This window comes from Neophocaena asiaeorientalis, unplaced genomic scaffold, assembly GCF_003031525.2.
Source record: "Neophocaena asiaeorientalis asiaeorientalis breed wild unplaced genomic scaffold, Neophocaena_asiaeorientalis_V1.1 scaffold249, whole genome shotgun sequence".
Classification (NCBI taxonomy): domain Eukaryota; kingdom Metazoa; phylum Chordata; class Mammalia; order Artiodactyla; family Phocoenidae; genus Neophocaena; species Neophocaena asiaeorientalis.
In genome coordinates this window covers 9761016-9784799 of record NW_020172625.1, presented here as the reverse complement: position 1 = coordinate 9784799, position 23784 = coordinate 9761016, and the positions used below count along the sequence as shown (strand labels likewise).

General features: G+C 44.2%; 1 protein-coding gene across 2 annotated transcripts in view; it reads left to right on the top strand.

Moving 5' to 3' along the window:
* Window positions 1–23784, top strand: part of MAMDC2 (MAM domain containing 2) — a 157043-nt gene that overhangs the window by 66695 nt on the left and 66564 nt on the right. For both annotated transcript variants that reach the window (XM_024738973.1, XM_024738974.1), the window contains exons 3-6: window positions 4181–4452; window positions 5993–6077; window positions 9199–9336; window positions 22882–23138. In XM_024738973.1, coding sequence (XP_024594741.1) covers window positions 4181–4452; window positions 5993–6077; window positions 9199–9336; window positions 22882–23138 — 752 coding nt within the window. The remainder of the gene's footprint in view (window positions 1–4180; window positions 4453–5992; window positions 6078–9198; window positions 9337–22881; window positions 23139–23784) is intronic.

Below are 23784 nucleotides of genomic sequence, written 5' to 3'. Positions count from 1 at the left end.
GGGAGGGGAGGTGTGGATAGTGACCTGTGCTCGCACACAGGCTTCTTGGTGGCGGCAGCAGCAGCCTTAGCGTCTCATGCCCGTCTCTGGGGTCCGCGCCGTTAGCCGCGGCTCGCGCCCGTCTCTGGAGCTCCTTTAAGCAGCGCTCTGAATCCCCTCTCCCTCGCGCACCAGGAAACAATAAAGCAAGAAAAAGTCTCTTGCCTGTTCAGTCTGGTGAGTGCCGGTCGGCACCGATCCTCTGTGCGGGAATCTCTCCACTTTGCGCTCCTCGCCCCTGTTGCTGCACTCTCCTCGGCGGCGCCGAAGGTTCCCTCCCGCTACCCGCAGTCTCCGCCTTGTGGGGAGGAAGGTGATCTCCACGTCTTACTCTTCCGCCATCTTGAAGGTCCTCTCTATTTGTAGACTGTCTGATCGGTGTCAGGTGGTACCTCATTGTTGTGTTGATTTGCGTTTCTCTAATAATTAGTGATGTTGAACAACTTTTCATGTGCCTACTGGCCATCTGTATGTTTCTTTGGAGAAATGTCCTTTTAGGTCTTCTGCCCATTTTTTGATTGGGTTGTTTGGGTTTTTTTGTTCTTATTGAGTTGTATGAGTTGTTTGTATATTTTGGAAATTAAGTCCTTGTCAGTCACATTGTTTGCAAATATTTTCTCCCATTCTGTATGTTGTCTTTTCATTTTGTTTATGGTTTCCTTTGCTGTGCAAAAGCTTGTAAGTTTGATTAGGTCCCATTTGTTTATTGAAATGATTATTTTTAATAAAGTAAGAGAAATAAACAGCTCACCAAAAACATTATCATTTTTTTCTAGAATAGCAATTTTATTAGTGGCAGTCCAGGGAAAGTCACCATCCCTGATATCAGTATCTTCCTCATTCTTTCTTAATTTTCTAAAAGCTCTTCAAAATGTGCCACATTCCTTTTAGTTCAATTCGGCTCTAATATGACCACAAGATGTAATCTGACCACAAGCAAGGATAAGAAATAGTTCCAGCTTAGGTGCCAGTTCAGATTAATTGGTAGTGATTACATGGAACACTGTATTTAGAAGGATTCTGAGGCTATATCCAGGCTGAGCAAAAAAAAACTGTAGTGATTAATTAAGAAAATCTGTTTTGAGATTGGCAGTGGTAGTGGAGGTGGGTAGCTCTTGAGCTAGTTATTTGATCTAGGAAAATGCATTATTCAGCTGAGTGGATGCAAAATCACTTGGGTGGATAAATCTTTGGATGGACTGTAATGCAGCTAATAGGCATATCCACACAGCATGACCTAAGAGCGATTTTGAAGTCTGTAATTTGCATGCAGAATCTCAATAATTTGAAACAGCCAATATTTATGGCCAAGATGTCAAAATCACTCAATAAATAGCATTAACTTTCATACTGTATAACATCATGGTATTTAAAATAATACATTTTATATACTGTGTGTTCTCAAAGGCTTTTAACATAAGAGCATTAGCATATGCTTATAATAAAATCTGATATAATAAAAGATTATGTCAAGAAAGATTGTTTTATGGCATTCACTGAAAAATCAAGATAATCACCAGTAGATGTACTCATTGAGCCTACTATAACACACATTTACTTAAGTTTGAGTTCTACCTCCATGTAAAATTATTTCCTCCCTCCTTTGCATGCTATCAGTACTTACATGCCTGACCTTTCTTTGATAGATAAGAAGTGTCCTGAGAATGAGTCCTATTTCTCTGTCAGATGTGTAAATCAGTGGTTCTCAAATTGTGACCCACAGACCAGCAGCATCAGCATTACCTGGAACTTTTCAGAAATGCGGTCTGTTAGATGTGAAGCATCACCCCAGACCTACTGGATCGGAAACTCTAGGAGTGGGCCCAGCAATCCGGGTTTGAACAAGCCCTCCAGGTGACTCTGGGCTCAAGTTTGAGAGCCCCTGCTGTGAGTTGTTCCCTTCTAGAATGGGGAAAGGAAGGAGGGAAAGAAATTGGGCAAGTGCCCCAGGGAGAAGTGGGCCTCGTACGGCAACCAAGTTGGCATGCAATGTAAACATCCGTAGGACACAGCACAGACTTTCTTTGTTTCTTTCCTCTTTTATATCCCATGTACCAACCCTCTACTTCCTCAGAAAAGGTTTGAAGTGCTCTCAGGATCTCCATCAATTCCCATCTCCACCCCACCCCACTACCAGTCTGCTTAGAGTCCCTTCTTTTGGGATAGTAGCAGGGTGGGACAAGGAGGATGGTGCTGATTCATTCCCTCACGTCATAATGAAGCAACATTATGTTTCAAAAAAGGGTTGGCATCAAGAACCCCAGCTTAGGGGCTTCCCTGGTGGCGCAGTGGTTGAGAGTCCGCCTGCCCATGCAGGGGACACGGGTTCGTGCCCCGGTCCAGGAGGATCCCACACGCCGCAGAGCGGCTGGGCCGGTGAGCCGTGGCCGCTGAGCCTGTGCGTCTGGAGCCTGTGCTCCGCAACGGGAGAGGCCACAGCAGTGAGAGGCCCGCGTACCGCAAAAAAAAAAAAAAGAACCCCAGCTTAGTTAGTGCTTCAAAACCCAACAAACCCCACATCTAGTAAATATATGTGAAGCACTTAAAGCAGCACCTGGTTCATAATGGGTGTTCGCTGTACCTAGGCGGTAATGGTGTTGCTGGTAATTACTGCAAGGGCCAGGTTTATCCACAGAGGGTGCCTGGGTTGGCATCTAGAAGCAGTTGTATTTGCACCCAGTGGGTAGTTGCTATGTTGAGAAGACTGCCAGCTGGAGATAGATCTTGATCTTGAAAGCTTCCACAGGCAAGTGAGGCTCCTTGAAGACAACGCCCTAACTGTTCCTTAACTGTGAGGGTGGTCATCAGCTGAGCTGCCACTGGCCTATCTGCACTTGCCACAGGATGGGGCTGGGATGAGCATTTGGGGCAGCAAGTGTGGGAAGAGGGGCTGAAGAACATCAAGCAAAGAGGCCTTTTAGGGCCTTTCCAGTAAGAATTTAGTGTTGGGAAGCCCCAAATGCAAGGGGTAGGGTGGGTGGTCACATGACAGAAGGCTGCCTATTAGATGCTGGCCACGAACGTGGGAACCTCTGAGCAAGCAAGAGGGTGCAGGTCAGAAAGACAGAGGGTCCGCAAGACCCACAGGCAGATCAGAAAAGTGTTAAGGAAGCCAACGACCAGAGTTAGACTTGGAAGGCTCAAGTGAGAATTCTCGGTTCCAACCCCTTTTTTAGGTCATAGAAATGCTGTTTTACAGCCTGCTGTAGCCAGCAGAGCACCCCTTGTCCATATTAGGAGGATGAGGGGAGAGGGGGCAGGAGGAGGGAGGGGGAGTGAAAGAGGGAAAGGAAAGGAGGAGGGAGTGGAGAGGGATGGGAGAAAAGGGAAGGGGAGGACAGAAGGGAAGGGGAGAAAGGAGGGAGCGAGGAAGGGGACAAGGGAGGAGAGGGAAATAATGCTTGCTGGCCCCAGTGTGTCTACTGATTTCCAAGCCCTGTCCTACATGTTTTGCATGTACTTTCTCACTTAGTTATCAGAACTATGAGATTTGGTCATGGAAGAGTCTAGAGGAAGAGAGTCTTATGCTTAATGAACTTGCAATGAACGTTTTCTGCCTAGGCTCTAAGATCTAAGGTAACCAAATCAATTTAATCTACAACAGTGAGGCAAGTCAAATGCAGATTGAGTCATTAGGGATGAGGGGAGCTATGGAAAGGGAAGGGATCCACCAAGGCTTTCTGACTCCAGTAGAGGAATGCTGCTCCTCCAGATTCTGAAGCCCCTTAGCCTGGGTTCTCAAACTCATAGGCCTATGGGGACCAGGAAGATGAATGCAATGTGCTGAATGGGCCTGTTATAAGGTGATAATAGGCAACAGATACTTAGCTTCAATGTCAGAAGGTTATAGGGCGTAGTGGGGATTATGGCAAAATGGAGCCCGCATACCACCTCTGAAGAGGCAGCACTACTCAGCTCTGGATTGTTATTGTCATGTGTCATGTGCAAGTAGCCTCAGTGTTACTGGACCTTCTAATTTTTCACCAGAAGCAGAGACCCCATGTTCAGGCAACATTCAGTGGCCCCACAAAATGCATCTGCAGGCAGTATCTGCCCTCAGATTTACTGGACCACAGTTGTGTATTTTCCTGAGTTGTGAGCAGAAGATTGACCTCTTCTCTGTGTCCCTTTCTCCTTCCAGGCCATTACATTTACGTGGACACCTCCTTTGCCAAGCAGGGGGAGAAAGCCGTGCTGCTGAGTTCTGATGTACAGACTGAGGAATGGAGCTGCCTCCGACTGGTCTACCAGATAACCACATCTTCGGGGTCTCCATCAGAGCCCAGCCGGCTGAACCTCTATGTGAGATTTGATGATGAAAGCTTTGATCGCTTGCTTTGGTCAGCCAAGGAACCTTCGGACAGCTGGCTCATAGCCAGCTTGGACTTGCAAAACAGTTCCAAGAAATTCAAGGTAGGTAGAGTTTATGTGCAGGGCTTCTTATTTGGCATTATGCTATTCTAAGAGCTTATGAAAACTTCTGCCATTGAAGTTAGTTATCTCCTGTGTTAGGATGTGACATCTTATGGGAGCTGCATCATAGAAAAATATCAGTAGTGTAAATTGGTATTTTGTTGATTCCTTAAAAGAGCTTCTTCCCAGATTTGTTTTGTGTGTATTTAAGTGGGATTTCTGTAAGACTCTAAAAGGGGCTCAAACCAACCTCTTCAATGGGAATTTATTTTCCAGTGGGCTTTAGGGAGCATTCTCATTTCTTATAATTTTTTTTTCTTATAATTTTGTTTCATCCTCCTAAGTTATGTGTGGTATGTGTTTATGTTGTCTTCCTGATGGTTTGTTTGCTATAAATTTTGAACAAGACATTAACTGTAATAAAAAAAAAAGAAAATACATTGAAAGAGGAAAGATACTTAAAGGACATGTTCTGATTCCTTTTTAGAGATGGAAATTGTTCCATCAGAAGTAATGGGAAAATAAGGTAGAGAAAGTAAGATAAAGTTGGATGTGTATTGGAGCAGGGAAGGAAGATGTAATCTGAACTCGGCCATGAAGTGTGATATTTAGTGAGAACATGTCATGGGGGACAAAGCGGAGCCTTCAAGAAAATGTTCCCCATTCCTAGTCCCCTTTTCAATTCCCTATCCCATATCTCTTCTTCTTCATGAAGCTTTGAAATACGGTATTCTACATTCTCTGTCTACTTGTAGTCCCTCCCATCAGGCAGCAGGGTGGATTAAGGGACGGAGCATTGAAGGTCTGAGCTCCCTATTTCACAGCGTCCTCTAGACAGTGTATCACACCTTAAATCTACCAGCATAGCTGCAAAATATTGGACTAAAATCACATAAGGAGAAGCAAATATTTTCAGAAGCAGGACCTACTGTGAACAGTGCTTGAAATCAGCCACATAAGTTGTTATGCTTCTCTCTGTTCTTTATGTAAAATTTTCAAATTTTCAGTAATATAGAAACTACAAGATGAGTTTTGAGCGTCTTCCACCTCATGCAGAAATTCCCCACCACTAGTCAAATGGCACTTCCTACCTCCTCCTGCAAGGGATTTTTTTTTTCCCCCGCTGAGGCCTCTGCCTTCAGTTCCTGGCTAGTCTCAGAATGGATTTCCCCAGGGACACAAGCTCTCCTGTCCATCTGCAGCCAACTGGTGCCACCACAAGCACCGGAGAAGGTGGTGACTGTGCTTATGGTGGAAGACGGCTGACTCTGAGCTCTTATTGGACACCTTGATCACCTCAAAGTTCTGAGAATATGTGTATGAGCTTGTGTACACACATGCACACACACACACACACACACACACATGCCTTCTTTCAGTAAAGTCCATCATGAGATTGGTATCCTATAGCAATGAGCCGAGACAAACAATCTCGTTTTGCCTTGAATCGCTGAACAGCTCCTGACAAGTAGCTGAAATACTGATAAAGGACATGTGGTGTTTTGAAGTCTAACTCCCTTCTCCCGCATGTGTTGTACAGATTTTAATAGAAGGTGTGCTAGGACATGGAAATACAGCCAGCATTGCACTCTTTGAAATCAAGATAACAACTGGCTACTGTATCGGTAAGTGGGTTTCCTTTTCATTGCATCAGAACATGCATCTTTTTCTAAAATCTCCTGTTGCCAGAGGGAATTGAATCAATCTGAAAGGCAGGGCATTTTATAAACGACACCATGCAGTGCATTTTGAATTTTGCATCACTTGCGTGTTGTATGATGTTTCTCTGTCTTTAGCAGAGGAAGGCTCATTAGAGTTTGCCTCGATTGACTGGGTTGATGAAAGAAAAGTAGATGCAGCGACTGTAACCTGAGTTGCTGCCTTAAGCTCAACATATTCTAATAAACGTGACATCCAGTTTGCTGTATATTCAGCTTTTTGTAGCTTTTGCCAGAAAGCAGGCATCCTGTTACCTCTTTATTACCTCTTTCCTCACCTTCCTCCATTTCTCTCTTACACACCATTGCTCTGTCTTTATACTCACAGTTGTCACTTAGATTCCACTTGAGCAGGGTTGGTAGGTGCCTCTTCTGTGCCAGCTTCTGAGAGGGCATCAAAAGCAGACATACTCTATGTCCTGAGGTCACTCACCTTCCATTCGCCTCCTACTGAAGCTGTTTCTGTATATGACAAATTCTGCTGGAGAAGGACAAGCCGTGCTGTGGAGGTGTCGGGAGGAGGGGAGAAAATTGGACAGGACTGAATCCAGGAGATGCATTTGAGCCGTAGTTTCAAGAAGGAGTAGAATTTAGTCAGGTAGAGGAGCAGGGTAGGAAGGAAAGCACTCTTTCTGGGCAGACCCCATAGTGCGTGGACAGCACCGAGTGTGCCCAGGCAAAGGCGAGAGGCTGGGTAGCGTTTGAGGTGAGAATCAGCACTGTTAAGGGAGTCTGTTAAGGAAGAGTCTGGAGCCCAGCTGTGGCGCTTGGGTTCCGGGATTATGTGGTTGGGAGGCGTTAGAAGTCAGTCATCAGGGGAGGGGCCTGCAGCTGCGTTTTCAGATGATGACTGGCCGCCGCATGGAAAATGAGTTGGAAACAAAGAAAATAGGTCAGAGATAGAAAAGCCCTTAGGAAGTGATTGTGACCTTACAGAGGGGACATACGAGGGTCTAAAATTGGGGTTGGCAGTGGAATGGGATAAAGGTGGTAGATCTGAGGGATTTTTCAGCACTGACCGTACATGGAGGCTGAATGGCTGTGGAAAGGAAAGAGGCAAGAGAGTCAAGGGCAGTTCTGAAAGAAAACCGACCTAGATTGCGACCATTTTCTGAAAATTGTGACCATTTTCTGAGTTAAAACTGTATCTTCCTTGGAGCTCCTTAGTGGCGGCTGCGGGGATCTTAACACCCTACAGACTTGAGTCGGACATACCTAGTGGAGCGCCACCTGCTGTCTTAGTCAATGCACTGCTCCCCTCAGCCTCTGTTTCATTACCGGCAAAATGGGGATAAAATATTTCCCTCGTAGGATTGTTGTGGGGACTAATAAGATCAGGGATGTGAAGGTTATTGTCACAGTGCTTGGCACTCAAAAATGTTAATTGCCTTTCTCCATATCACTTGATGGCTTCTAGTTTGTTTAAAACACAAAAGGAGCGCTGATATTTCTTCTTGTTGAACTGTATGATCGTACTCTCACCTTACCTTTCTTTCTGTGCACTCTTTTTGCTCCCCTTGTTTCCTCATCTGTAAAATGAGGTTAATAATAGTACATACCTTGTAGGGTTGTTTTGAGGATTAGATAATTTAATTTGTATAAAGTGCTCAGAATACTGCCTGGCACATCGAGGAATATTTTGCTTTTCCTTTACTCTGCGGCAGCCTTTGGCACCAACTCTTGGGCATGGGTTAGCGGATGCTGTAGTGGAAAAGTTGAAAATGAAAATCTTAAAAATGTTCAGTGCTTGTTAATACAAAAGCACACTGATAACTGTATCAGTCAGGACCCTGGCAGGAAAGTGGAAACAGAGTACATTCAACCTGAGTAATTTGAGGAAAACTCACTAAAGGGACTCCAAAGGTGTGGGTGGGTGAAGGAAACCAGTCAAAGCTAGTGCAGTAATCCAGGACTAGTCAGAGTGATGACTCATGAGCCATCAATATCTTTAGGTCTGAAGGGGCAAGGGAGAAGGGGTTACCAGAACCTGGAGACAGTAGCTGTACGGCCCCTCAGTAGAGAGACACAGCCAACACATGGCAACCTGGCAGAGAGGGAGCTGGAGGAATAAACACCCCCAACCTTGCTCTCCTCCTACCTTCCATTGGTTGAATCCAATGAGAAGCCAGAAGGCAGAGAAGTCCATACAAGGCCGTACACGTCAGCCTCTGGAGAATGGAGCCCCGTGGAAGAAAGGTGGGTGGGACTGGAGGGGCCAATAAGAGATGACCAACACAATCACACTTCATATTTTTAATTGATAATTATGGGGGTCAATGAAAGAACTGGCTTGTGAGTTTCTTGTTCCCCGTAAAGGAGTCTGTTGACTGGGAACAATTTATCTGTGCAAACATGTCAGTGCTATTGAAAAGGGGAAAGACAGTCTCTTTGTCTTCTCTTTTATCTCCACTCCGGAGCTGCAGAAGGACCCAGTGCCTAAGATATTCCTGTCCCGACTACGCTGACCAGGTTCTTGTTTATAAGCAAAGCAGATGATTTTAGCATCTAGGAAACATGCCCCTTAGCCCTTAGCTTAGCACCTTGTCTACTATCAAGAGAGAAGGGGATGGGGGAATGGGCTACCAGAAAGGTGGTCGATAAACTTTCTGGAGCTAAAAGCATAGCTCTAAATAGTGCTTTGACACAGAGTTGGCTGATTGACCAAGCACTAACCATGTGTCTGGCACTGTGCTGGCAGCTGTCCACACTTACCACAGCCCTGTGCAGGGGGAGTGTCCCCCTATTTCTCCTAGGAACAAATAGAGGCTAGGAGAGGTCACACAGCAAGCCACATGGCAAGTAGGCAGAAGGGCCACAATCCAAAGAAGCAATGATGAATTATAATCTCTGTTCATTACAGGATCTCTCTTCTTGACCGACATTGTCCAGGGGTCCTGGTACGAAGATCCCAGTGGTCAAAGGGAGTGAGAAACATATCTGAGTATCTAATAGCAAACTGCAGTAAGCCTGGGTGTACCCAGGCATAACTACATCTACATGAAGTCTGTTTTTATTATTCTCTTGCCAGAATGTGACTTTGAAGAAAATCATCTCTGTGGCTTTGTGAACCGCTGGAACCCCAACGTGAACTGGTTTGTTGGAGGAGGAAATATGCGGAACTCCCACTCCATTCTTCCGCAGGACCACACCTTCAGGAGTGAACTGGGTGAGCTGGGGACAAATGGAGTCCTTGTTCCAGGATAACTTTCTGCCATCTCTCTCTACATTGACCTGACTGTGGCTTGTCGACAGAGAAGGAGACAGAGAGAGGAGGGTGAGTAGGGACCGAGAGACCTGGTGGAAGAGAAGAGTAAGCCGTGAGAGAGAGGCAAACTGCAGACACGAGCTCTGTAACTAAGGAGAAGGCCACCCAGATAACAGCTTTTCTTCCCCTGTGACCTGGTCTTGCTATTTTCTTTTTCTTTTTTTTTTAACATCTTTATTGGAGTGTAATTGCTTTACAATGGTGTGTTAGTTTCTGCTTTACAACAAAATGAATCAGTTATATATATACATATGTTCCCATATCTCTTCCCTCTTGCGTCTCCCTCCCTCCCACCCTCCCTATCCCACCCCTCCAGGGGGTCACAAAGCACCGAGGTCTTGCTATTTTCACATTTCCATATTATGCTTGACTTTCTTCTGTTTGCTGTTCAACATTTCTTATTTCTAAAGACAAGGCTGGAATAACCCTAGGTTACTTTTCACTAAAAATACATGGAGTGATGGGAATAAGTTTTTAAGAACTTCCCTGGTGGCAGGGAGGGGAGCCAATAGTACTGATGGTCAGTCCTGAATGCGGTGAGCAATAGGGCCCCCTAGTGGCCAAGCGGGCTGGTTCTCTGCAGGGAAAATAGAGAGGAGAGGTCATCAGTGAGCAGTGGGCTGGAGGAGAAAGTCCCCACAGAGACAGGGCAAGGGCTTGCGTCCTTGTGAGTTATGGCAGCTCTCACCGGGACCTTGGTAGGCTTCATAAAAGCCTAGGTCTCCCTGCAGTTGCAAAACATTCCAGTCATCAACTGTAAGTTCTTGTTGACCAGCGAGAAGATTCTGGTGACTGGCTTTCCATCAAGGACAGAATAGGAATGCTGGTTCTGCTGCAAAGGGTAACATTTTCCCTTTCATTCCTTTGCCATGCAGATATTGAGGTGATCTGCTCAGTCACAATAAATCGCTGATGATGACAGTGTGTCCCCTTCAGCTGCCTGAAGACATGGCAACTTTTTATGGTTCTTTACTTCATTCCTCATTCACTGTAGTTTCTCTTCATGTGAATATTTTTAACCACGTCTCCAACTTTTTTTAAGTGTCCATCCTATGGCTTATCTCGGCTTTGGACAGTCTTCATTCTGTCCTTATTGTTATCTTTGCTCCTGTTCTGTCTCCTTTATATCCAGAGTCTCAGATTTAGTTTCCCAAAGGGGCCAGGCAGATGGTATAAAGAGAGTGACATATAGGCTGGGTGAGGACGGTGGCAAACTAGAGAGCATGGACCACGTACAAAGAGTACTCAACTTCAATTAGTTGCCACCATGCGAGAATGCAAGCCCAGGGAACCAGGTCTTTCAGTTTTGCAAGATAATCAGCAAGGCATGGCTTTTATGTGAAATTTCCCCAATTTTTAACTTGGTGAATATTCTCTTAAAAAACACCACAAGGCCAACCAAACACATCTTCAGGTCAGACCCAGTTAGCCAACTTCTACTTTGCAACCTTTTATGTAAGTTCCTTTTCTTTTTTAACATGCCCAGGCTTCTTAGAACAACATATTTATAAGTAACCATATATAAGAAAGGTTGGAGTCTCCTGTCTCCTGTGGTTTACCTGTTTAAGACAAAGCCAACTTTTTTTTTTGCGGTACTCGGGCCTCTCACCGTTGCGGCCCCTCCCGCTGCGGAGCACAGGTTCCGGACGCGCAGGCTCAGTGGCCATGGCTCACAGGCCCAGCCGCTCCACGGCATGTGGGATCTTCCCGGACCGGGGCACAAACCCGTGTCCCCTGCATCGGCAGGCGGACTCTCAACCACTGCGCCCCCAGGGAAGCCCTGGATCTAGCATTTGCATTCATTCAACACTGTATTAGGTATGATTGGGAAAATGACAATTAAGATGACAGGTCCTCTATGGCCCCTGCCTGGTTTCAAGGAACATACATTTGAGAAAGAGGAAAAGATTTCTACCACAAATGGATGTAAGACAAAGTAGTATGTGTCGAGTGCTTCCAAAAAAAAAAGAAAGGTGCTTGGTATTCAGTGACAAGAGGGATCACTTACTGTTTGGATGTTCTAGAAGACATGATGCGAGAAGTCAAGTGTATTTGAAGGATGGGCATGATTTGGACAGGCAGAGACAAGAGAGGCAGGAGCCATGATGCCTCTGGCAAGGGGTAGCAGCTGAGAGAGAGATGAGTGAGAAAACAGTATGGGGGCAGTTCTAAAAGGCTTTGAATGCCAGGAAAGAGATTTTAACTTTATTCCATTGATGATGGGAGGCCATTGGAGGTCTTTGAGAAGAGAGAGTTGCAATCACAGCAGTGTGTTAGTTTGATTAACCAGATGGTGATTATCTCAGTAGATACAGGACTGAAAGGTAGAACAAGAGAATGAAAAATGCCCCAGAAACCATTTCTTTAGATACATCTATGGTCACTTACATAAGGAATTGAAATTAGAAAAAGACCAAAAATGTATTCACTTCCTTCTTTTAAAAGTAAGGTTTAGCACTCTTGGAGATGACAAAAGATTTGGTTTTCCATATGTATATCCATATTTTGGTCCTAAAGACACACAGCCCATCACTACTTGTGGCCATTGTAGGAACCACACGTCTAATGAGTGTTATGTGTAGAGTGAATGATAAGCTGTTATGACAGATTAATCCATGAATCTGAATGAGTATTTTAAATGACAGTTGGGTTAACTCAAAACAATAAAATGTTACTACCTCTTGAAACCTTTGTTTAAATGAATAAAAAAACTAACAGTGTCTTGGGGTTTCGAAAAGAAATGCCAGATGACATTTTCTTAATTTATGGAAGTTGGCTGATTTTGAGATTGTTTTTCTGCCATTTTTAAAAATTCTAGTGCAAGGAATAGAGAGAATCTTGAAAGACTAATGCATTAAAATTGCAATAATCCTTGGTGTCATTATCACAGATGTACAAGCTTCAGTGTTAGATAACTGTTCCCAAATTACTTAAAAATTAGTTCCAAAGTCAGATCCTCTGGGTAACCAATATCATGACCTAATAATTACTTGTTCAGTGCATCATTTTTCATTCTCAATGATGGCAAGGGCCAGGTGGCTTGGAGAACATGTATTTCTTGGGAGAGACAGCAGACCTGTGGACTTGTGTCAAATCATCCACTTGACTGTGTTACCTGAGTATCATCTATTCTTTGAAGAATGCATCACCACTAGTTCTTCCTCACTCTCATTTGTGAGCACAGAACATTCTGATCATATTTGCATCAACAAGAGATAAAGAAGGAGGACTAGGCTAGAGGTCAGAAGGCTTGTGCTCCAGACCCAGTTAGTTGTCAGAGCCCTGTATTACTTTGGGTGATCAGTGGACATTTGGTCCTGTCTAGAGCATCCAGTAAGACATTTGGCCCATGCCATAAGGTCCTTGAAATTTGGTCCTCTCCAAAACATCCATAAGCATATTTGGTCCATGCCAAATGGTTTTGGACAGGACCAAATATCAAGGACCTTTGGCATCTACCAAATGTCATATGGACCAGATATCTTATGGATAGCTTATGGACTTGAGGATATGGGGAAGGGGAAGGGGAAGCTGTGAAAAAGCGAGAGAGTGGCATGGACATATATACACTACCAAACGTAAAATAGATAGTTAGTGGGAAGCAACCGCACAGCACAGGGGGATCAGCTCAGTGCTTTGTGACCACCTAGAGGGGTGGGATAGGGAGGGTGGGAGGGAGGGAGACGCAAGAGGGAAGAGATATGGGGACATATGTATATGTATAGCTGATTCACTTTGTTATAAAGCAGAAACTAACACACCATTGTAAAGCAATTATACTCCAATAAAGATGTTAAAAAGAAAATTACTGAAAATATGGAAGACTGACAATGACTGAGAAACAATATTATTAGACTATGTAACAAAAATAGCCAAAGCAATCTTGAAAAAGAAAAATGGAGTTGGAGGAATCAGGCTCCCTGACTTCAAACTATACCACAAAGCTACAGTAATCAAGACAGTATGGTGCTGCCCCAAAAACAGAAATATAGATCAGTGGTACAAGATAGAATGCCCAGAGATAAACCCATGCACTATGGGCACCTAATTTATGACAAAGGAGGCGAGAACATACAATGGAGAAAAGACAGCCTCTTCAATAAGTGGTGCTGGGAAAACTGGACAGCTACATGTAAAAGAATGAAATTAGAAAACCACCTAACACCATACACAAAAATAAACTTCAAGTGGGTTAAAGACTTAAATGTAAGACCATACACTATAAAACTCTTATAGGAGGAAAACATAAACCATAACAAGATGTGGCACATATATACAATGGAATATTACTCAGCCATAAAAAGAAATGAAATTGAGTTATCTGTAGTGAGGTGGATGGACCTAGAGTCTGTCATACAGAGTGAAGTAAGTCAGAAAGAGAAAAATAAATACCATATGCTAATGCACGTACATGGAATCTAAAAAAAAAAAAAAATGGTACTAATGAACCTAGTTGCAGGGCAGGAATAAAGAGGTAGACATAGAAAATGGACTTGAGGACATGGGGTGGGAGGGCGAAGCTGGGGCAAAGTAAGAGTAGCATTGACATATATACACTACCAAATGGAAAATAGTTGGCTGGTGGGAAGCAGCAGCATGGCACAGGGAGATCGGCTCGGTGCTTTGTGATGACCTAAAGGGGTGGGATAGGGAGAATGGGAGTGGGGCTCAAGAGGGAGGAGATATGTGGACATATGTATGCATGTGGCTGATTCGCTTTGTTGTGCAAGAGAAACTAACAAAGTATTGTGAAGCAATTATACTCCAATAGAGATCTATTTAAAAAAAAACAAGAGTGCTTTGGGTCTCTCCTGAGTACATATAAATACATTGCATTTGACATTAGAAAAAAAGAAAAAGGGGGACTAAAGGGACTAAGGAATGGGAAAAAGAGGACCTGGCCTTTCTAATATCTGGACCAGGAGATTTTCTAATATCTATATCAAGAGATAGGCATGATGACATGGTCATCCCTGAGGAGCACAAAGACTTGGTAGTAGGGTATATCACCCCTGCTGTAGGCACTCACCTCTCTCCTCTCCCCTCCCTCTCTCCATCCCATCTCCTCCTCTTCATCTTTTCTCTTCTTCCTTGGCTATTCTAAAACACCTGCCAAAGGCAGGCAGCTTTGCCTTCTAGCATTGTTTAGTCCCCTGACATCAATACCAAGGCCTAAAGAAGTCGTTGATCCTGAGCCTGAAGGGAAGGAATCCAGGAAGACTTTTATCTCCCTTCCAGCAAAGCATCTGATTATAGTCATCCTAGTCAGAGCCTGAACATCAGAATGACGCTTCTTCTTTGATCACTCATTCATTCATTCATTCATTCAACAAACACATAATAAGCACTCTTTATAGGTCAGGTATTCTTGCATATCCTGGTGAAACAAAAACTGTCACTGACCTCAAAGAGATCACAGGAACCAATTCTTCCAAAGTGCTATTCCCTAGAATACCAGTACTTGAGTATAAAAGTCTTTATATGAGAGAAGAAGGGCTATATATGTGATCAAATAAACTGTGGAAACCCAGAGCTAAAGAAAGCTAAACATTTATTTCAGGACTTCTCAGTGCCTTTAATATAGTTCTGTGTTAATGTATATTATGGCATTTCTCAAAATGTTCAAATACTGAAATGCTATGTAAACATGCACAGTGATGTATTATCAATAGAGGTATGAAATAAATGATATGGGATCATAGAGAAGTGAAAGACTACCTTGGTTTTGGGGTTCAGGGGAGGCTTTCTACAGGAAGTCATGTCAGAACTGGAATTTGGCCTGATGGATAAGGAGAAGATAAGTTTAGCATATGCAGAGGTGTACAGGCATGAGAGTGAATGGTTTCTTTGATGTCTGGGGAGTATTTGAGAATGCCATTATGGAGATCTAGGGCAGAGTAGGCCCTAGATCCTAGGTTATGTTTCTGCTTATGATCAGCAGGAATCTTGAATACTTACCTTCCACTCACTTCTTCCAGCTCTTCTCTGCTATTTCACTTCGACTTCTCTTCAACTTTTGGAGTGAGGTTTTGCCCAATCAGTAGCCAAAGAGCCTTCTCATTCCCACCCAATACACACACACACACACACACACACACACACACACACACACACACACACTCATTCATACTCCTCCCATGTAGACTCCTATGTTAAGACTTCCCCACTGCATAGGACGGGGCTAAAAAAGATGGGTTCTAAAAATTCTAAAATGTTTTACTTGAAAAGCTCTGTGCTCATATGACTCAAAGGTTTGACCGAGATCACTCTTGGGGAAAAAAAAAACCTCCAATGCGCTAAACAAGAGAGAGGTTGCCTTCTTATTACATTTACCTTCTACCAGGTATATTGATTTTCCCTGAGCTCCATCAATTTTGGTGGCAAAGGAAAGATTAAATGGTTCAGATGTCTGCCCGCAGCAGCAGATTTGCCTCTATATAAACTCATCTCCTGTTCATTTGTTTCCTGGAAGCAGCTTACGCTTTTGCTTTCAGATGAAAACTGGAGAAACAAACAGCAGGGGTAAGGGCAGCTATGTGCCTGCTCAGAAACTTCAGAGCTGCAGAGCTGCCGAAGGAAGTCTTCCCCAGAGGCTCTGGCTTCTGTGTTATAGAAAAGGGAACAGTGAATGTAATATCTGAAAAATATTATGTGGTTATAAGTTTTCCTTCATTTGGCTGTGTGTTTTTAACAGCCCCAAACAGTGAGTCAGATTTTTCAAATGAGCACCATGTCTCCAAATTCCTGTCTTATGGTGGAAATGACTACTGCAGTAAGATTGTGGTGGAATACTGAAGGGGATGGGATATTATGTTGCTTTTTCTTACTCAGTTTGGATTCATCACATATGGATTTTTTTTCCTTTGTTAATATTTTATGAAGTGAAACAAAATCCTTCAGGGGGTAACCTACTGACAGCTCAGATCATTACTCTCTCCTACCTGCCTTAGCAAAAAGAAGATAATTGCTGGAAAGATAATGACGGAAATCTGTTTCTTTGATGAGATTTTAAAAATCAGGTCTGCATATGGTGCCATCGTAGAAGGAGCTGAACAAAGTTTCAAAATGTAAAATAAGGTCAGAACTGTTTTATTCCATCAAAGACCATGAGATGGATGGATCATCTTTCCATAACTCATGACATTCTTTTCCCATTTCAGTTTGGATTGAGTTCAAGCATCATCTTAACAGCACCTGTTCATTCTCTCTCTGCATTGATCCATTTGGTTCATTGCATAAGCACCCAGTAGGGGAGCAGCTTTATTAATTTTCTTACCATTGCCTTTGTGCAAGCTCTGCTGGATCTCCTTTCTCTGTCCCTGGGTGACTTTACCATGGCTTTCCAGGCACTTTCAAGTATTAACAAATAGCTTCATTTTTAAGGATTAAGTTCAGTCAAGTCAAAACTCCAATTTCTCATCCAGTTCAAATTTTCCCCCAGACCAGACCACAGAGCAGCATCAGAGAAGGGATTGGGCTTTATTTCCTCATACTTCTTCCCTTTGCTCTTTTCTTCCTCTTTCCCCACTCACATTGCTGCTTCTAGTTCCTCCAGGGTTGGGAAAGGTGGGATGTGGGTGGAACAGAAATGGAAGGGAAGGCGACAAAAGGTTGTATGTGACCAGTGCTGTTTAATCTGGGGTCGATGCCCTTCACACTGCAGGTGGCCAGACGCTGGCCATTTCTCTCACAGCCAATGACAAAAATGATGCACTCTCTGACTGGCCATCTATGAATCCCCCTTAGTGCCTGTCACTAGGTACACCACACCAGCCCCTTTCTTTTTTAACATCACCAGCCCCTTTCTTTTTTAACATCACTAGCCCCTTTCTGTTGGGGTTAACACCCTGCATGCAGTCCCTTTGAGAAGAGTTGTTTAAGGCGCTCTAGCCCAGCTACCTTCTGAGTTGCCCACTTAGGCTTAGGGAAAACTCAAATCCTTGCCCCATCAACCCCTGGAAGTACAGCTCCCTGGCAACAAAAATCCTTTCTGTCCATTCTGCCCTCACAGGCCCCTACAACCTCTAGCTGCATGCAGCCAAGAGTTAGGCCCCAGCCTCTGTACCCCACAAACTCCAGTTACCACTGATCAAATTCTCCCATTAACTCTGCCACCCTCCTCTCAAGGCCCAAGGCAGTCACAGAACCCAGGAACTTGCAGGCACGGGTGGGGATGAAATTAGATGGTAGTTTCCCTCCCCCATCCTCTCTATAAGTGGTTCCCTGAAGCCCCCTCCCTTGGATCAAGGTAAGAAAGGGGAAGCAATCTCCTCCCGTTCCCTTGGGGAGTCAAAAAGAAACACATGGCAGGTCAGCTCTGTGACAACTCTCTTCAAAGAAACTCTGTCTCCAGTCTCTCTGATCCCTCCTTGGCTTTCTCATATATACAGGCTGGCAGGGTTGGTGGAGAGATGGGCTACTCTGGTAGAGCTGGCTTAGATTCCAGGTCTGCCACAAGGTAGCACATCCAACAGGGATGGTCTAGCACCACTCTGTAGAAAGTAGAGGGACTTGTCCCCCATCGTTCTTGGCACTGAGGTCTTAGCAGAAACTAGAAGAAGTTCCATTCAATCTGACTCTACTATAGAGTCAGACTCTATTATAGTAAAACTTACCCAAACCCTTAGAACTAAAGGTTCAGCAGATGACTCTCAGATCCATAGACTGGAGAGCGGGCATGATAACTTTCTGTCTTTGGGTGCTGTCTCCTCACGATGGCAGCAGACCAGCTGGCATACGTTCCTTCAAGTTTTCTCCCTTACCTGGGAGACAGCTTGTCCAGACAACCACGACACAGATGCAGACGTTGCAACTGGAGCACAAATGTGGCCAACGGGACCAAATCATAGATGAGTCAGAGGACGCCATTGGCATCACAACCAAGCCAAGGGCAATCTCTGTGGAATGCTGGTTAGCCAGACTGTTTGAAAATAAAAGTTCAGGAGCTGCCCTCAAAGTTCTTTTCCTAAGTCAAGGGAAAATGGCTGACTACCAGTGGGCCACCGGTTCCACAACAACAGTTGAGGTAGTACAGAGGACTGCTGTAAGAAAGGAAGAAAGTCCTCTTCAGAAGCGAGTGTACATGTGCCGTTATCGCAGGCATTATGCCAGAGGAGCCTGAGCTTTGGCTGGCATCACCGAGAGTTTTGATCTTTCAACAGGATCCCCAGTGATTTGGTTGATTATAGGATCCTTTCCACCTAAGATCTATCTGTACCTAGTTTCATCTACTCAGACTTAAAGGATCTGATAAAAGTTGCTTCTTCTAGAGATTCTGCTGCCTCTAGAACCCTGGACCAGATAGCAGGGTTGGCCTCATTGAGCTGGGCAGGAAAATTCTCATAATATCAGACACTAGACATAATTTCCCGAGGACTCCAGGCTACCTTTTTCATTCCCCTTGGAAGGGTACACAAAACAGTGCCTGCACACACCCCCCAACCAGTGGCAGATTGTACCCGATGCCACACACTCAGCCTGGGCTGGTGGTCATTTCTCTGGCCCAGCCCCCTGGGGTAGACACCTGGTGATTTCTGAATCACCCCCACCCTTTCAACTGAGATGATAAACTTCTGATGAGCTACCTTTTATTTCCCAGTGAAAAACAGTCTTAGTAAATAATACCCAACTTGGCAACAAAGGAATGATGGAGAGGAAAGGGAGGGGCAACAGAATGTGGTCTAGTCTAGTGGTTCCATATGGGACTTGGTGTCAGCAGTCCTGGTCTGATTCCCAGCAGGCTCTCTGACTCACTTTGAGCAGGTCACATTGTGTTTGCTGTTTTTTTGCATCAGGAATCGGATTGTGGCTCACTTGGCCTATGCACAAGGCACTTAACTGCAAATTCAGGGGTTAAACTATTGTCCACCCAGGAGGTGAGTAAGTAGCCTTTAAAGAACACTGTCAGATATCTGTGAACTGTGAGGAAGATACATTCATAATGGGTTAGAGTGTGAGACATTGCCCCTAAACACAGTTATCGTGCACTCCGGAAGTAGAATGAATAATTTCTAGTGGATTTGTGAGGTCTCCTAGATTTACTGAGAGTCTCGTGGAGCCTTTGGAGGTGCGCGTCACCCCGGGTAGACTGATTTCCTGCTTCATGGCTGTGGCAGTTTGGGTCCTCCGAGAAGCAGTCACTAAGCTGGGATTAGGTGGAAAGAGACTTATTGGGGGAAATGGCTGGGAAGCATAAGTGGGGAGAGAGCTGGAGCAGCTGGGGGCCAGGACCATGTGTCCATTAGGCATAGAAGTCCCAGTGCCTAGGAGACCTAACATTTTTAGGAATCCATGAGCATGTTTTAATTTGATTTATTTTAAAATCAGAGGGAAAAAATGAATGTCATAATAACAAATATTATAATAGGTCTGGCTTAGATCATATTCATCTTTATATGAATGCAGTTATAAAATATAATTTGTGTATATTTTGTGGAGAAAGGGGTCCAACGCAGCAAAAGTGCCTAGGGCCCCAATAAAAGTCCTAACGCGGCCTGGGTGGGGAGAGCCTTCAGCACAGGATGGAAGGCTAACACCTGTGAAAGAGGGGGGCCAGGCCGATGGGGAGTTGCTGAAGAGCCCCTGTCAGGCAGAATGGCCTTGCCCTGGTACCCTTGCTCTGCTTGGTCATCAGCTGAGGACACCCGATGTGGCATGGCCTTGGCACACATTGCTGTTGTGGATCCAAAGGTGAAGCAGCTGGACACTGAATGGAGAGTATGTCAGGAGCCCGCCAGCATGGCCCCGCAATGAGGTACCAAGGAAACAAAGTATGACAGCTCCTCTACCCTTTCTCCCTGGCTGGGTATCTTGGAAAGAGATTGTTTCACCAGTTAGACAAATTACAAAGAGCATAAAAACCTCCTCTCTGCCTTTGACACTCACGTGCGTTCTCAGTGAGCAAAGGCGTGTTACAGGGCTAGCTGGTCACACCCATTCTGCATTAGTCGGAGCTACCTGGCCACCAGCAGTGCTTTAGAGGACACCCGAGCTTAGGAGGGGGGCTCATGGCCCTGCTTCCTTATCAGAGGTTATTGGATTCTGCTCGGTCTGACATTCTGATTCTTCCTTTAAAATCCCTCCCCAGGGGTGGCCAATTGGGAGCCCATCAGCTGTTTCCAGTCTTGCAGATATGTTTATTTGGCACACACAAAATTTAAAAAATTATGGTGGGAGGTGTTATGGGTTGAATTATATTTCCTCAAAATTCATATGTTGAAGTCCTAACCCACAGAAATTCAGAATGTGACCTATTTGGAAATGTGGTCATTACAGATGTAATTGGTTAAGATGAGGTCATACTAAAGTAGGGTGGGCCCCAAGTCCAATATGACTGGTGTCTTTATAAAAAGGGGAAATTTGGACACAGAAAGATACATGCACAGAAAGGAGAATACTATATGAACATGAAGGCAGAGATCAATCCGTCAGTGTCAACGAGTGCCAATGCCAAAGAAGCTAGGAGAGAGAGAGGCATAGAATAGGGTCTCCCTCACAGTCATCAGAGGGAACTAATTTTTCTCGTACATTGACCTTGGACTTCTAGCCTCCTGAAGTGTGGAACAACAAGTCTCTTTAGTTTCAGCCACTCAGTTTGTGGTGCTCTGTTATGGTAACCCTAGCAAACTAATAGAGGTATCATTTTTAAATGAATGGATTTGCCAGAAAAATCTGGATTTTGAGTTTCAATGGGAAAAGCTTGCAGCACCTGGCTGGATGTCAGGGCATCAGCTGGAAGTAGAGGGATGGGCTCTCAGGGAAGAACACAGGTCCATGCACGAGGCTGGCGCCCCTTACCACCAGCTGGTTGTTGCAGCCCGAGAATATGGACCCAGCACGATCAGATTTTCTGATTTTTTCAGAGAAGCCTAATTTCTGCTTCTCGTTGCTGGTAAAATGTGATTTCCAATGTTGGCAGCTAATCCATCACTCTATTTTCTCCCTGACCCACTCCACTTCAATCATATACTTGATCTGGCTGGCTGCTCTGATTATCTGAGTTTGTGATTTCTGTTTATTCACAGTTGCATGGCTTGGCAAGATGATCAGACAATTCTATTTAAGCAAGGGAGATTTTTCAGAGGGGTTGAACAATTTGCTACCGGGAGAAAATGAGTTTTAATTTATCCACCTTTCCCCTCTGCCATGTTGCAGTGAGGATCTTTCTGAGACCATGTATGTGTTTTGAATCACCATTTGTTGAGGGCCTACCACATACTAGGCAGTGTGCTAGATGCAAAGTAAGTCTCCAGTGTGTGAATGCATATATTCTTCCTAATATCCTTACTGCTATTTTGCTGAGGATAAAAGGTATGATTATAAACCTGTCACCAGGTAATAAAAGCAAAGACATTAAGCTGTAATTGTTCTGAGCTTGTAAATAGAAAGGCTGTTCTATCAAAGCTACATTGCTATTACTCCTCTGTCACTGCAGCTCAAATAAATTTAGACAACATTGCTGGTAATAATAGTACCATACTGGGGAAAGCATGGTACTAAAAACATTAATGGCATTGCTTTACTTCATTATAATCATGTTAGGCAATTACAGTGTGCCAGGCACATGCTAACCACTTCACATACATAATCTCATTTAATACTCAGATCAACCATATGAGAGAAATATTTGATTCTTATTCTAGAGATCACAAATTGAAGCCCAGAGATATTGAGTGACTTACTCAAAGTCCCAGGGATGCTAAGATATAGAGCAGCATTCAAAGTCAGTTCTCTTAATGTCCAATCCAAGCTCTCCCCATTCTGCCTCACAGTTTCTCTCTTTCACCAAAATGCCTCTAATGCAGTCAGCCTTTGGGTCCGGAGCCCACCAAAGCCTTGCCACGAGTGGGGTCCCAAGTTCAACTTCCCCAATCCTAACCCTGTCAACAGTGTTGACTGACCTACATATTCTATTAAAGAGGTACAAATTGTCATCTAGTTTGAATTCATATCAGTTTCACTCAAAGAACACACAGCGACATTTTGTGTACATGGGAAAGAGGTACAGGAGGGTCACTGCGATTTTAAGAACGGATGGTATGTTTGGTATGCTCTTAGAAACCATCCAACTCAAAGAAGGCTTGTTGGAGGGGGACTTCTGGGATAATGTCCTGCTTTTTTTTTTTCACAGCTGTGTTCAGCTTGTAAAAATTCAAACACTTTACAGATGACACATCGACGTTTCTATATGTATGTTTTACTTCAATCAAAATTAAGGGGAAGAAAAAGAATGGTGCTTATCTAGTATTAAGCAGAGCACAGTGAACTCCACTACTTATCTCCAAGCTGCAACATTCATCAACCCGTGGCCAAACTTCTTTCCTTAATAACTCATTCGCTTCCTCTCGTCCACTCCCACTGGATTATTTTGAAGTACATCCCAGATCATGTAGTTGTGTCTGAGACTCCGCCCGCCTGTCTTAGGCTGTTTTCTCTGTGTGATTTCAGGCCACTACATGTATGTGGACTCGGTTTACGTCACGCATTACCAGGAGGTGGCACAGCTCATCTCCCCGGTGACCACGGCCCCCATGTCTGGCTGCTTGTTGTTTTATTACCAACTCCAGCAGGGGAATGACAGCATCTTCTCCGTGTATACGAGGGATGTGGCTGGCCTGTATGAGGAGATCTGGAAAATGGGCTATCCAGGGAATGCTGACTGGAACCTCGCTGAGGTGGAGTTCAGCGCCCCGTACCCCATGGAGGTAGGTGTGCCAGGTGTGCCCTGGCCTGACCGCTCTACTAGGATGCCACCCACACCCAGGCGTGGAATTCGAGAGATACTACAGTCTCACACTCATTCTTTCTTTTCTGCTGTGTCTCAGTCTTAATCTTCCTTTTCCCTTCCTTGGCCTTCTCCACTTTTCTCCCTCTTTATTCCCTCTACCTTCCTCCTTTATCACTTCATTTTCTAGACAGAGTATTCTTTAGTAAGGACAACTGTGGGAAAGCCAGTCAACTCACTAGATTTCTTGAGCACATGCTCCCTCTGAACCTTGCACTGTGCTCACGTGAGTTCAGAAGAGGAGATCAGTGAAACGCCTTCTATGTGAAACTCCCCCCCTTGAACTTCCATTCCTGACAGCAACTGAAGGTTTCCCTTACTTGAGGGAATACTCTCTCTAAATTAAAAAAAAAAAAAAAGACTTACTTTCTTCTTTTCTCCTTTACAGTATAAATAATGTCATAAAAGTCAGAAATAAACTTATGATTGTGGCCCTAATTTGAAACAAGCCTTGGGGGCCTGTAAAGTTTTTTAACTTTTTATGGTCTAAAAATCTTTATAGCTACATGAGTGGTAAATGTCCAGTGCAGAAGAATTAGAAAATTCAGAGAGGCAAATCAAACGAA